At 35.7% G+C, this 14,062-nt stretch overlaps 1 protein-coding gene across 6 annotated transcripts in view; it reads right to left on the bottom strand.

Annotated features, from left to right (window-relative positions):
* CSNK1G3 (casein kinase 1 gamma 3) overlaps window positions 1-14,062 on the bottom strand; it is a 111,355-nt gene that overhangs the window by 48,704 nt on the left and 48,589 nt on the right. For all 6 annotated transcript variants that reach the window (XM_045081421.1, XM_045081423.1, XM_045081422.1 and 3 more), the window contains exon 4: window positions 13,491-13,560. In XM_045081421.1, coding sequence (XP_044937356.1) covers window positions 13,491-13,560 — 70 coding nt within the window. The remainder of the gene's footprint in view (window positions 1-13,490; window positions 13,561-14,062) is intronic.

Below are 14,062 nucleotides of genomic sequence, written 5' to 3'. Positions count from 1 at the left end.
TACTTTGGTTGATTAAATGACTGACTTAGGGACGCCTGGGTGGCTCAGTCAGTTAAGAGTCTGCCTTCACCTCAGGTCATGATCCCTAAGTCCTGGGGTGGAGTCCCCATCCGGCTCCCTGCTCAGCAGAAAGTCTGCTTCTCCCTCTGTCCCTCCCTCTGCTGTGCACATGAGAGTACACTGTCTGACAAATAAATAAATAAAATCTTTTTTAAAAAGTAATAAATGACTGATTTATTCAAATGTTTTCAAAGGTTTCCAAAAACAGAAAATCATTTCAGAAATCTCGTCTTAAGTAATTCAATGAATGCTTACAGAACATCCACTATATCCTTATGCACATGGTGGAACACTATGGATTAGGGAGGACAAGACCCCATGATCAAGGATAATTTAACCCAGGAATGCAACTTTAGGTTAACATCCAAATATCCACCAATGCAACTTACCACAGTAACAGAATTAATATGAAAAACCATCACATCATCTTAATAGATACTAAAAAAGCATGTGACATTAACTCTCAGCAAATCTGGAATTGAAGGTGACTCCTTCAACCTGGTAAAGGGCCTCTATGAGAAACTCATAACTAACATCATACTTAATGGTGGAAGAATGAATGTTTTCCATTTATGGCTGTGATCAGAACTGGGAGGCCCACTTTTACCTCTTTTATTCAACAGTGCAATGAAGCAAAAGAAAAAAATAAATAAAAGACATTCTCAAAAAATGAACAAAGACAATCTGTTACTTAAGAAAAAGTGAAATAATTTACTTGTTCCTATTTGTTACCAATAATAAAATTCAAGCTTTCACATGAAAATCAGATTTTGGCTAAATTCTATCTGCCAGGATGACCTTTGAAAGTTCCCAATACTAAAAAGAAGAAAAACAATACCTTTTCTGATGAAACTGTGGTGACATTAACTATTATGACTTAATTTTAGGTAATACATATGACAATAATTGAAAATCTAATTCAGTAAATCAGTATTTTCCAAGTGACCAATGTATGTGTTTATAAAACCATGCAAAGGTAAATGATCTAAAGTACAGTGAATTTTAATGTTAAAGAGAATAGGAAAAGGTTTTTCCATGTGGCTTCTAACTCTATACTGCAACTTGAAGAAACTACCACTGGTCAAGTTTTAGTGTAGTGCCAAAAGGATGTTTATAATTTAAAAGTTAATTAATTAGCCTAGACTAACAAGGCTGTGAGTTAAAATCTTGTTAGAGAAATATGAACTGGGACATTCTGGGCGGGGTGTGGGGGGACAACTGCCCTAACCTTTCCAAAATAAACAAAAACATGCATACAACTATACTGAAGCTATGTTGTTGGGAACAGTGAAAGAAAGAAAAAGGAAGAAAGAAAAGAAAATTAAAGAAAAAGAAACCAAATGGGAACCACCTAAACATTCATCAACTCCAAACTAATTAAACCAACTCTGTCATACCCACACTGTGGAACTTAAAATAGCCAATTTATCTATGGAGATAAATTGTGAAGGACAAACTTCTGCTTTTTACTTCTATAAGTCTGAAGTGATCAATTTTGTCATTTACAACAACCATACATTACTTTTAAAATAAAATGTTTCTGGGGCACCTGGGTGGCTCAGCGGGTTAAGCCGCTGCCTTCGGCTCGGGTCATGATCTCAGGGTCCTGGGATCGAGCCCCGAATCGGGCTCTCTGCTCAGCAGGGAGCCTGCTTCCTCCTCTCTCTCTCTCTGCCTGCCTCTCTGCCTACTTGTGATCTCTCTCTGTCAAATAGATAAATAAAATCTTTTAAAAAAATAAATAAATAAAATGTTTCTAATGAGTCATTAAACACAAATACGAAAGGAGACTGGAAGAAAAAACCAAAAAGCTAACAGATTCCTGGAAGTGTAGGTAATTTCTATTCCCATTTTTATACTTCTTAAACTTTTCCAAATTGCTATGAACAACCCCATGCTATTTTTACAATTAGGAATAAAATACTCATTTTTAAAAGATTCTTCTGGGACCCAAAAGAATATCTTGAACTGGAAAATGATTTAGACTCCATTTATTTAATCCATGTATTAATTCCCTGAGCAAGTATTTCTTAAACATTCTCCCAAATACTGAAGATTATGCAAGGGTACCTCTACTCTTGTTAACTCTTAGCTTCATTCCGGAGCTTCTAAAACAAAGCTAAGTATATCATTCTGACTCTGTGGCCTTATAATGTGTGTGGCTTCCCCAGCTCTCCCAGCATACCCCACTAACACAAGGTACAGGCCTTATTCAAAGGTTCTGATTTACTCTGCCTTATTTTGAGCTCTTCTAAAGCTGCACTTCAAAAATTTCTACTCCAGTTCTACCATCCAAGCTGCCAAGTTCAATTTTTACCCAACTTTCAAATCTCCTCTTATCAAACAATCTCTATTAAGCATGACATGATTTTTTTTATTATTAACACACAATTTCCCATAGATGAGGAAAGGCACGCGTAAGTAAATCTGCTTTGCTCTATTTCATACAAGCCAACTCGTTGCCAGGAGAAATACCATGAATCTAACATGCACAGTCAATCAAGCTATTTACATAATATACCTTTGAGCATAATAACACCATGAGAAAAATCAGCAAAGAGACAAGAACTTTGTTTTCTCAAAAACTCCCTTAAATGGCTTCAAAGTGTCTCAAAATTACATAGCTCTACTTTACTCATGATGGCTAAATTCCATTAACAGCATTACATTTTATTGAGTAAATTTAACACGTAATCTAAATTTGAACGAAAATACTTCAGCTCTATCATGCAACATAATTTTACCTTAAAATATGACTCAGCAAAAATTTCTGAGGGGGGAAAAAAAGAAAAAATAACTCTAAATGACTCTTCAAGATACATACTGTTCTATGAATCAATGAGTGTACAAACTTCTTAGGTAAGTATTAAGAATGTATCTCAATACCAATTTCATGTCACTGAAGCAAAAAATCAAGAGTTATAATTTTTCCTAAAAAATCAAGAACGTAAAGCAAACACTGTAAAGGTCAAACTAGAATTTCATTTCCCAGGACAAGTTTGGGCAGTTTTCTGAGCAAACAAAATTAAGTTGTTAGGCGTCAGGAAACGTTGCAACCAACGAACAGGAGCTGGGGAGTACCCCAAGCAGCAACAAAACAAAACCACCCCAGCCAGTATGAATATGAGAGGCAAGACCACCCGGTAGAGGATTTATGGAAGGAGAGATGAAGGTAAAGAAGGTGAGAGAGAAGAGAAAGGCAGAAAGAAGGCTTAGAAGGAAGAGTAATGAGGTGTTACATCATTATCCATGCCTCTTGATCACAGTACCTGGCTACTTAATTGCAGGAATGCAAATGAACTAAGAGGCAGGAGCAAGCTTTGTACTTGGTCTCACAACCAGTGAAGTTTCAACTGTAAACTCACACTGCACCCAGTTTGACTTGTTCTAAAATTCTTTGTGAGACTACTATAAAGAGCCATCCATGCGAATTTATGGAAGTTAGCTCTGATCACTTCCAGTATCACTGATTCTCAGGGCTGCTTATTAGCACCCCTCATCTTCAAGACAAGTGTATCTATTCCCAACAAAAGCTGAAGAGTGGGCAAAAATACAAAATTCATATATTATTTGAAAATACAATCTCACCCTTAGTCTCCTAAAATTGATTTTAAAAGAGTACATCTGCTCTGCTCTGTTTCACATGAGCCAGGAGAATTACCGTGAACCTAACATGCACATTCAATCAAGCTATTTACATAACATACCTTTGAGTATTAATAATGCCATAGAAAGATCAGCACAGGGACAAAAACTGTTTCAGTTTTCTCAAAAACCCCCTTACTTTAATGGCTTCAAAGTGTCTTCATTTCCTATTTCAGCCTTCTATTTAAGTGATAAAACATTCATTAATTTAAGTCACAGAACAGTATCAGGTCTAACAAACACTTTTAAAGACTGCTTAGTACTTTATGCCAGGTGTGGAAGTACTTCAGTTGGGCGACAATTAAACATTATCCTTAAAAGAAATAATATTATGATGTTTCTTTCCATTTTTCAGGTCTGGTATTGTTCTTATGGGAAGGATTAGAACAAAACCATTAACTTTCTGATTAGGAAATTTGAACTCTACAGATATGCTTAAGAAAACTTAAAATCTGACTAGAAATACTATACAGAATTATCACGCAGGGTATGTTGTTTTCCAAGGAAGTTTTACTTTAAGGTGCTCTTAACCTTTACCATAAATGCTTTCACTCTCAGCTCAGCAGTTCTCAACAGGTGCTCTGGAGATACACAGTTGGGGGGTAGGGGTGGCCCATGAGATCCTTTCAGGAGGTCAATGACATCAAAATTATTTTTGTAAAAACACTAAGATGCCATTTACCTTTTTCACTCTCCTCTCACAAGCGAAAAGTCGAATTTTTCAGAGGTTACATGACATGTGATATGGCAATGGACTCAACGAAGAAGAAGAAAGGGAGAATATAGGTGTTTTTTAGTAAGCCACACATTAAAAAACTGCAAATTTGTAAAATAAGGACACTTTTCTCAGATATTTTTGATTTGGAAAATATGGTAAGTTGTAATTGTAAAATGTCAGTGATATTTAAAAATGAATTAATACAGCAACATATTTATATTTCTGTTTTGAGTTCTCATAAGGTAAAATATCAATAGCTACTAACTCACAACAAAAGGTCTCTGGGATCTTCAGAAAGTTTGAAGAGTTAAAAAGGATCCCGATACCCAAAAGTTTGAGAAATGCTGACCCAGCTGTACAGCAAGCTCTAATGTGAACAAGCAAGTGCACTGAGTTCCAGACTTAGCCAACAGTGGTTCCATTACATTCCAGCCCACACAGTTAGTAATAAAATTCTACCATACCCCCAAATGAAATAAAGCCACCTCATTGTAAAAAGAAAAAATGAAAAACAAAAAACAGTCCTTTCTGTGATAATTCTATTTACACCTTGAGATTATTCTAAACTTCAGAGAACATTAAAAAAATAACAACACCTACAAATAAGTATTGTTCATTATATTGAATATTGAATATTACATGAATAAAGAATATTGTATGAATATCAAATAAAATTATATTCATTATGTAATGTTCTATTATTCATTATTTAGTTATTATTCTCTGGGCCTAATTAATTAAGGAAAAAAATAAATCCTCTGTATCATTTTTATCCTCAACCTTCTAGTTTGCAAATGTTTTTCTCACAATGGGATACTTGATATTTAAATCAAAAATTAAAACAAAGTATGAAATCATACTATTTTTAATAGCCTTAAACTTTTTACTATTACATAGAGAAATTTTAAAATGATGCTGCATTTTAGAAAATTAAATCCATAACCATTTAGTCCTATTCTATTCAAAGGTATTTTTTAAATTTAAGATTCTTATGTGATTAATTTCTCACTAAAAATACTATAATTACCACATCACATACAACTAATCTAGTATCTGCACCATATAAACCAAACTAAAACCACTGTTAACCCTTCCTTCTTATATTGATAACGTACAGCATTCTTTAAATGTATACATTTTCCATCAACTATAAGGGCTTCAACACAAAAACTTTGTACACTTTTATCAAAATACTTAACATACTTATGTATTAAGAGCTCAACATTCCATAAGTGACAGAAATTCCCATACAGAGAGGCTTCCATAAGGAATGAGGAATATTATGTATACTTAAGAGGACTTCTAAAAGCAATTCAGCTAAGAGAGAAAAGGGAACTCTCAGAAGCTGCTACATCAACTGTTGGTTATCTGAGCTGAGATTAAGTCTACACTAACCACTGGCTCACCCATACAATATTCTTTATTACGTTTGTTAATACCAAAATACAATAGGTGACATCCTAATTAATATATTCACTTCACATTAATAGTTTTTACAGTATTTTCTCTGTTTTCTCAAATAGACGGAAAGAGTAGATACATGGAAAGAGTAGAATTTCTTAAATTTCTTCAACACAGAAAAACTCTAATCAGGCTTCTCTATGAATAAATGAAACTTCAAATATTAACAAATGGATATAGCCAGGTTTAAAAGCTTTGTACTGTTACAACCTTTCTTTTAGTAAATAGTACGATCAAATTTCCATACATTATGGAATCACCAACACACATTCAGCTAGCAAACATACCGAAACTGCCTTGAAAAAATGTGAAAATGGAGGCGTCTGTAAAACACAGAGGCAACAACTAAATCCTGACTTTTTAACAAGACACAAACCAAGAAGGCAGAGGGGTCAGTACAAGGCAGGGAGAGGAGCTCTTTTAACAGCCCCTGAAAGACAATACTACGAATAGGTATGATTTCTAAAAGAGCCACTGCAGCTATTATCAAATTATTGTTTAGAACTACATAGTTCAGAGCATATCAAAAAGCCAAAGCATGGACTTAGAAACAATGATTTAACATATGCATGGTCTCAAACAGGGTGTTTAATATCACTCCTATAGCTGCAGATTTCCAACAACAGTAATTTATAACAGAAAAAAGATTATTCTACTTCCTTTGGTAAGCAATAATTTATGACAAAGAACGGCTGTTTTAATCTCTGAGAGAAAGATTATCAGCTAATAAAGAGATTCTGAGGAATAAATAATTGCCCCCAACAGAGGGGCCTTTGAAAACCATTTGATGTGAAGAATTAACATAAAGAAACAATACTCAGAATCACTGATCTTCAGAGAAAATTACCCCATAAATTTCAAAGCATAGTCCCTGCACTCTCATCAAGTATCAACAATTCAAGTAAATAAAAAACCACATTATTCTAATAATTAAACCCTATCTTCTCTACAAAGTTATTATTTTTAGATGGCTGAACTGTACAGTTCAGTTAATTAGATAACTATCTGGCTATCTCCTAGGTTTATCATTTCCATTATTTCAAAAAATACTTATCATTGATTTTTTTTTCCTTCTACTTCCAGATTCCTAAAATGAGGAATTAAATTTGCCTAATTAGAGAATAATACACAAATGAAATAAGTTAAAACAAATAAAATTTTTGAAATGGTACAGCTATGCTTCTGTGTCAGAAATGAAATAAATTAAAATTATAATACTATAACAATCTTTATAATACTGATATATCAAACTTTCAAAACCCATCACAGAAGTTTTAAAAAAACACTACAGGAAATTCTGGGAATTCTATATCACAACTTCACATCTAGTAAAAGAAAACAGTCCCTCTCATTTAAGAATTTATCAGTTCAATCATCTACCAAGGAACTACAATTGTCAAGCATTCTGCTCAGTTTCAAGGATAAAAAGGCAAATATATCATTTTATTTGCCTCAAAGAGTTCAACTGTTAGTGGAGGGGAAAAACATAAGCAAACAATAATGAAATATAGTATGATACATGAAAAGCAAAGATATATTCATACTAATGTCAGGTCAAAGAAGAAGCATTTTTGTAGAGAGTGGAAAACAATGTCAGGAAATGCATTGCAAAAGAGGTGATATTTAGCTAGGGCCTGAAGAAACAAATTTGTTGAGAAAGAAAGACATTCCCAAAGGAGAATACATACAGATGAAAATACAAACATCTTTTCAAGGAACAGTAAATTGAGAGCAACCAGAAAAGTGAGTTCCCAGAAAGACAAAGAAATTTTATTCTAAATGGTAGGACAGAACCCTGTGTTCATCCTAACTGGCCAAAATCAAAAGATAATCCAAAAAAAGCAAACAGGCCTTTGAGAAGAGAAAAAAATCACTGAAAAGGTAAGGAGAAAAGAAGGGAGGGAGCAAAATTCTAAGTATACAGAATTTCTCAATTCCACTAGGGACAAAAATGAATAACTAAATTTTAAGAATGGAGGCAAGAGGTAAAGAATTGGAAGTCACGGAGCACCTGGGTGGCTCAGTGGGTTAAAGCCTCTGCTTTCGGCTCAGGTCATGATCCCAGCACCATGGGATGGAGCCTCACATGGGGCTCTTTGCTCGGCAGGGAGCCTGCTCCCCCCACCCCTTCTCTCTCTGCCTGCCTCTCTGCCTACTTGTGATCTCTGTCAAATAAATAAATAAAATCTTAAAAAAAAAAAAAACAGAATTGGAAGTTATCCTTATTTAGACACCAATTTCATCTTTTTCTCCCTCCTCCAGTTTCAAAAAATTTAAGATCTTAAGATGAAAGCCACATGAAAAACAGGAGGAGGAAGCTAAAGGGAGCCGATGCCTCACTTTTGAGCAACTATATCAAACCTACAATGGTCTGTCTACCTGAGAATTCCTTGTTTATTTTTCCTCACAAAACGTCCCTTCACTTGTGTAACTACTGCTGTCGTGATTCCTGTTACTGACGAAGTCATTCGTGCCCAACGCCAAGGTCAGTGTGGTTTTATCTCTGTTCCTCTTCTCAAGTCACACTCTACTCTCCCCTGGGGGATCCCAGCCATTCCCTTCGTCTTAGAAACCACCTATGTGCTAATGACTCCCAAATCTAGATCTTCTTTGACTCAGTAAATGCTGACTGGATATGACAAAACAAGACTATTCAATATATCACATCTTCGCTATCACAGAACGTGATCATGGTATCAAACACAATATTATTATAATCCTATGGAAAGCTAAGTAGTAAGAGAGAGCCAATCCCTCATCTAAGCACTAAAGCTAAACAGTCCCACTGTCTGTAAAAAACAGATTCAGTGAACAAATGAGAGAGAAAACGGAAAAAACTGGGCAGTTAGAGAAAGAGAACAAGAGACATAAGGACTTACTGGAGGTTCAAAACCCAGACAGGCAGAACTAGAGAAATTATGTATGTTTTCAGAGACAGTTCAATAAATAATTCTAAATCTTTTCAAATCTGTTTTTAAAAATTTTTTTAAATTTATTTACTTGATAGAGCACAAGTAGGCAGAGCGGCAGGCAGAGGGAGAGGGAGAAGCAGACTCCCCACTGAGCAAGAAACCCAAGGCGGGACTTGATCCCAGAACTCTGGGATCATAACCTGAGCTGAAGTCAGATGATTAATGACTGAGCCACCCAGGCACCCCAAAATAAATCCATCTCTTAATTTTTGTTTTTACTGTGGTCAGGCATACATGATAGAAAATGTGTTATTTTAATCATCTGTCCGTGTGCAGATCAATGGCACGAGGCAAATATTCACACTGCTGTGCACCCGGCACCACAACTCAACTCCAGAACGCTTTCATCACTTCATACTGAAACTCCATATCCAAGAAATAATATTTTCCCATTTCCCTATCCCCTCAGGCCCTGGCAACCACCATTCTGCTGCCTGTCTCTGTAAATCTGACTACTCTCGGTACCTCAAATAAGTGGAATTATATAGTATTTGTCCTACTGTGACAGGCTTATTTTAGTTAGCAAAATGTCCCCAAGGCTCACCTATATTGTACCATGTGTCCAAACTTCCCTTCTTCTTTAAGACTGAGTAATATTTCAGGGTACCTGGGTGACTCAGTCAGTTAAGCATCTGGAGTCCCAGGATCAAGCCCAACATCTGGCTCCCCGCTCGGCAGGGAGTATGCTTCTCCCTCTGACCCTCCCCTTTCTTGTGTTCTCTAAATAAATAAATAAATAAAATCTTAAGAAAAAAGACTGAATATTTCATTGTATGTATAGATCGCATTGTTTATCTGTTCATCCACTGATGGACACTTAGGTTGTTTCCACTTTTTACTGCAAATCATGCTGCTCTGAACATAGCTGTTTGGATATCTGTTAGCAGGCAATCTTTGGTACAGATAATAAGTGGGATTGCTGCATCAAATGGTAATTATAGGTTTGATTTTTTTTTTTTTGGAGGAACTGTTTTCCACACATCTGCAGCTGTACCATTTTACTGTGCCCTCAGCAATGCACCAAGATTTTTATTTTTCCACATTCATAGCAACACTTGTTGACTGGTTGCTGCTGTTTTTCATTTGTCTGAAAACAGCCAATCTATGGGTATGAAGTGGTGTATCTCTGTAGTTTTGATTTACATTTCCCTAATGATGACTAATACTGAGCATCCTTTCAGGTGCTTATTGGCCATCTGCATATATTTGGAGAAAAGTCTACTCAAACCCTTTGCCCACTTTTGAAGTGGACTGCCTGTTTTCTCGTGGTTGAGTTTTAGGGGTTTGTTAAATAGTGTAGCTATTGATTAACTATACCTATTTTTAAAGGGAACACTAACAAGCAAACTGCTACTTAAATAAAACTTAAAGTACCTTAAGAGAGTTAAAGCTAAATTACTTTGAATGGCTCATTTATGACTAAGAGTACTCTGAAAATAGAATCCTTTCAAGTATCAATTCCAAAATCCATCTTTTTTTTTTTTTTTTTTTTAAGCAGGCTCCATTCTGACTGTGGGGCTTGAACTCAGAACCTTGAGATCAAGAGTCACATGCTCTACTGACTGAACCAGCCAGCATCCCCAAAATCAAACTATTTTAAAAATCATCAGTCCCGGGGCGCCTGGGTGGCTCAGTGGGTTAAGCCACTGCTTTCGGCTCAGGTCATGATCTCAGGGTCCTGGGATCGAGTCCCGCATCGGGCTCTCTGCTCGGCAGGGAGCCTGCTTCCCTCTCTCTCTCTCTCTCTCTGCCTGCCTCTCCATCTACTTGTGATTTCTCTCTGTCAAATAAATAAATAAAATCTTTAAAAAAAAAAAAAAATCATCAGTCCCTCCCCAAACAACTAAAGTCTTTTCTACATAGATGACATGGGCACTCACAAATGTTTCCAAAATTCATGTTTGATTTAAAAAACTATGTAGTAACCTAAACTGACATGATTCACATAAAATACTCAAAACTATTCACACTTGAAAGCTTCATGCAATACCATTCATATTTCAATCTGTGTAAATGCTATGCCACAGAGCACAGGGGGATCACCTGATATATATGGAGTGTCTTCTACATGGTGGGCCCTGTTACTTGCAGTCCTATGGCATTCAAGGATAAAGACGTAGCCTTCATTTCTATTATTACTCTGACATAAAGTTTAAAAGTTAAAAAAGGCAAAGAATACAATAATAAAATTAAGTGTACCTTTGATGTTTAATTCAATGACTCCCTAAACTCTAAACTGACTTATTCATTCTTCTCTAATTAAAGTGTTCAACCAGATTTTTTGAAATGATAGCTTTACTATGTAAGTAATGATTGATCTGTTGTCTTTAAATCTCCCCAGCATCCAATCTTCCTTCTGATTAACACCTCAGTTTCCCAATAGGCAACCACCTTACCCCATTCTCAGTCCCGGAGTTTCAGGTAGCTACTAAGATGAGCAAAAGACCTAAGTTTCGGCAATCAAATTCAAAGCAATAAAAACAAGGAAAGTCATGGGACATAAAATAATACAGTAAGATTTGGTCCTAGAACTTTTGCAAGAATTTTCGGGAAAGACATGACATTATAGGGATGCCTCGGTGGCTCACTCAGCTAAGCACTGCCTTTGGCTCAGATCATGATTCTGAAGTCCTGAGATGGAGTCCCACACCAGGTTCCCTGCTCAGCAGGAAGCCTGCTTCTCTCTCTCCCTCTGCCACTCACCCTGCTTATGCTCACTCTCTCCCTCTCTCTTTCTCTCTCTGTCAAATAAATAAAATATTTGAAAAGAAAAGAGAAGAAATGACATTATAATTGCTAAGTTCGGCTACTGGTAACCACCTCTGCCATCTCATAAAAAGGGCCAACCAGAAAATGAAGCTTACACACTTACACACACACACACACACACACACACACACACATAGAGGCAGAGCACAGAAACAAATTCAAGAATGTCCCTCATGCCCTCATGGCAGTATTTGAAATCCTGGATACAATAATGTCTTATAAATAGGTCCCTTCTCTGAATTTCCAGGAGATGAGCCAATAAACTCCCCACCCCCCCCCAACTTAGTTTCTTAGGGCTTTCTATCACTTGCTACTTCTAACTAACATGTATGATTTCACATATCATTGGTTTTATTTCCCCCTATCCTTTAAATCTCAGTTGTCAATGATAATTTTGGTAACTCCTGGAGGGCTATCTGTATCAGACTTAGATGTGCATTATAAGAAGCCTACAGTGATAAAAAACATTAACACAAAATGTCAATTTATTGTCCTCACAGTGACTACTCATTTGGAAAATATGCTGTTAGGAAAAAAAGAATATGCAAATTAATAATGCATTAAGTGCTCAATTCTATGAATTAGAATATAAACATGTACTTACAAAAAGACACATGAAAAAACTTTATTTTATTAAACCTGGGGAAACAAAATATTCCTACCTGATAAGAAACTACACATAAAAAATCATTACAGTTAGCAGAACAGAAGTAAACAAAAAGCATAGCTGTGAGAGGCTTCCACATAAAGGCAATGCAACATACTATAAGAAATTTTCTCATTAGTTTTTTTTCCAATGGCCAAAAATATCCGTTCTCACTAATTTTAGAGTTTACATAAAAATACACCTGTACTTTAAAAAAAAAAAAAAACCTGTATTAACTTCCTACAGTCACTGAAATTACTGCACAATTGTTGCTTAAAACAGCAATTTATTTTGTCACAGATCTGGAGGCCAGAAATCTGAAATCAGTCTCATCAGATTAAATCAAGGTGTTGGCAGGGAGGGGCATGTTTCCGCTGAAGGTTCAAAGGGAGAATCCTAGAAGCCTCTTCCAGGTTTTTAAGACTGAGCATTCCCTACTTATGCTCTATCACTCCAGTCTCTGAGTTTGTAGCCATTTTGCCTTCTCCTTTCTGTGTATTAAAATACCCCTCTTTTACAAGGACATTTGTGGCTGTATTAAAAAACCCCTCTGCCCCTCTTTTACAAGGACATTTGTATCTAGGGGATACCCAGATAATCCAGAATAATCTACCCATCACAAGATCTTTAACTTCATCACACCTGCAAAGGTAAATTTACAAGTTCTAAGGATTATGATATAGGTATCTTTTACGGGGCCATTTTTCAGCCTACCACTATGTCATAGGTCATTTCAACAACTATAATACCACCAAAAAGGCTAAGGCTATAGAAGTCATATGCATCTTGTATTCTCACACTAAATTTTTTTCACAATGTTCTCTATTTATATTAGCAGCAATGCAGTAAGCTCCCAAAACTGTCATAATTAAAATAAAAGGAGGGGCGCCTGAGTGGTTCCATTGGTTAAGCAACTGCCTTCAGCTCAGGTCATGATCCCAGGGTCCTGGAATCAAGTCCCCTATCAGGCTCCCTGCTAAGCAGAGAGCCTACTTTTCCCTCTGCCTGCCTCTCTCTCTCTCTCTCTGATATATAAATAAATAAAATCTTGAAAACAATAAAATGAAAACATTAAGAATCTAGTGAAAAAATGTCTTATAAGCATAGCCTTAAGAAATTATTCATTTTAACCAAATTTAAAATACTATTCTTTGAAACCAAATATGTTATGATAACAATTCATTTTATTACAAATGTAAAAAATAATACACGACTTTACCTCCAGATCCTAACTGTTTGTAGAATCTGTATTCCAAATGTAGCTGTGGTGCTCTGGATTTCATGGGCTCCTAATTAAAAAGCAAACAAAAATAACAAAAAAATATTTAAATTATTAAAACATCACTAGGCCCAATCCCAAATGTTATAAACCTTGGTGTCAACTCTTGCATAATTTAATATTCTAGAAGGCATCTTTCCCTAAGGTTAGATCCAAATAAAAATCAACTTTACATTTAAGTAAAAACAACTGATACCATAAATGTACATAATGTCAACGGGCTAATAGAAGAAGCAGAAGCAATAAGGAAATCTATATGTCTGACTCTTTGACCCTGAAGAAAATTATACTCCAAACATTCATGACTAGGGAAAATGGTGGCTCTTACTCTTTTTCTCCCATTCCCAAGAAGTGACCCCTGAACTGTGTATTTCTCATGTAAAGGTTCTAGGTTAAAGGGAAGTCACAGACAAGTGAGAAAGAACAAAGAAGAAAACTTTGACAGAAGCAAGATTTTTTTTTTTAATTTTAACTAGGGTATAGCTTACAATAAAACACAGAGTTTGTTAAGT

The sequence above is a fragment of the Mustela putorius genome, unplaced genomic scaffold (assembly GCF_011764305.1).
Source record: "Mustela putorius furo isolate JIRA1106 unplaced genomic scaffold, ASM1176430v1.1 tig00000561_pilon_pilon_pilon, whole genome shotgun sequence".
Classification (NCBI taxonomy): Eukaryota; Metazoa; Chordata; class Mammalia; order Carnivora; family Mustelidae; genus Mustela; species Mustela putorius.
Note: the sequence above shows the minus strand (reverse complement) of the source record. Positions and strands in the feature narration are given on the sequence as shown.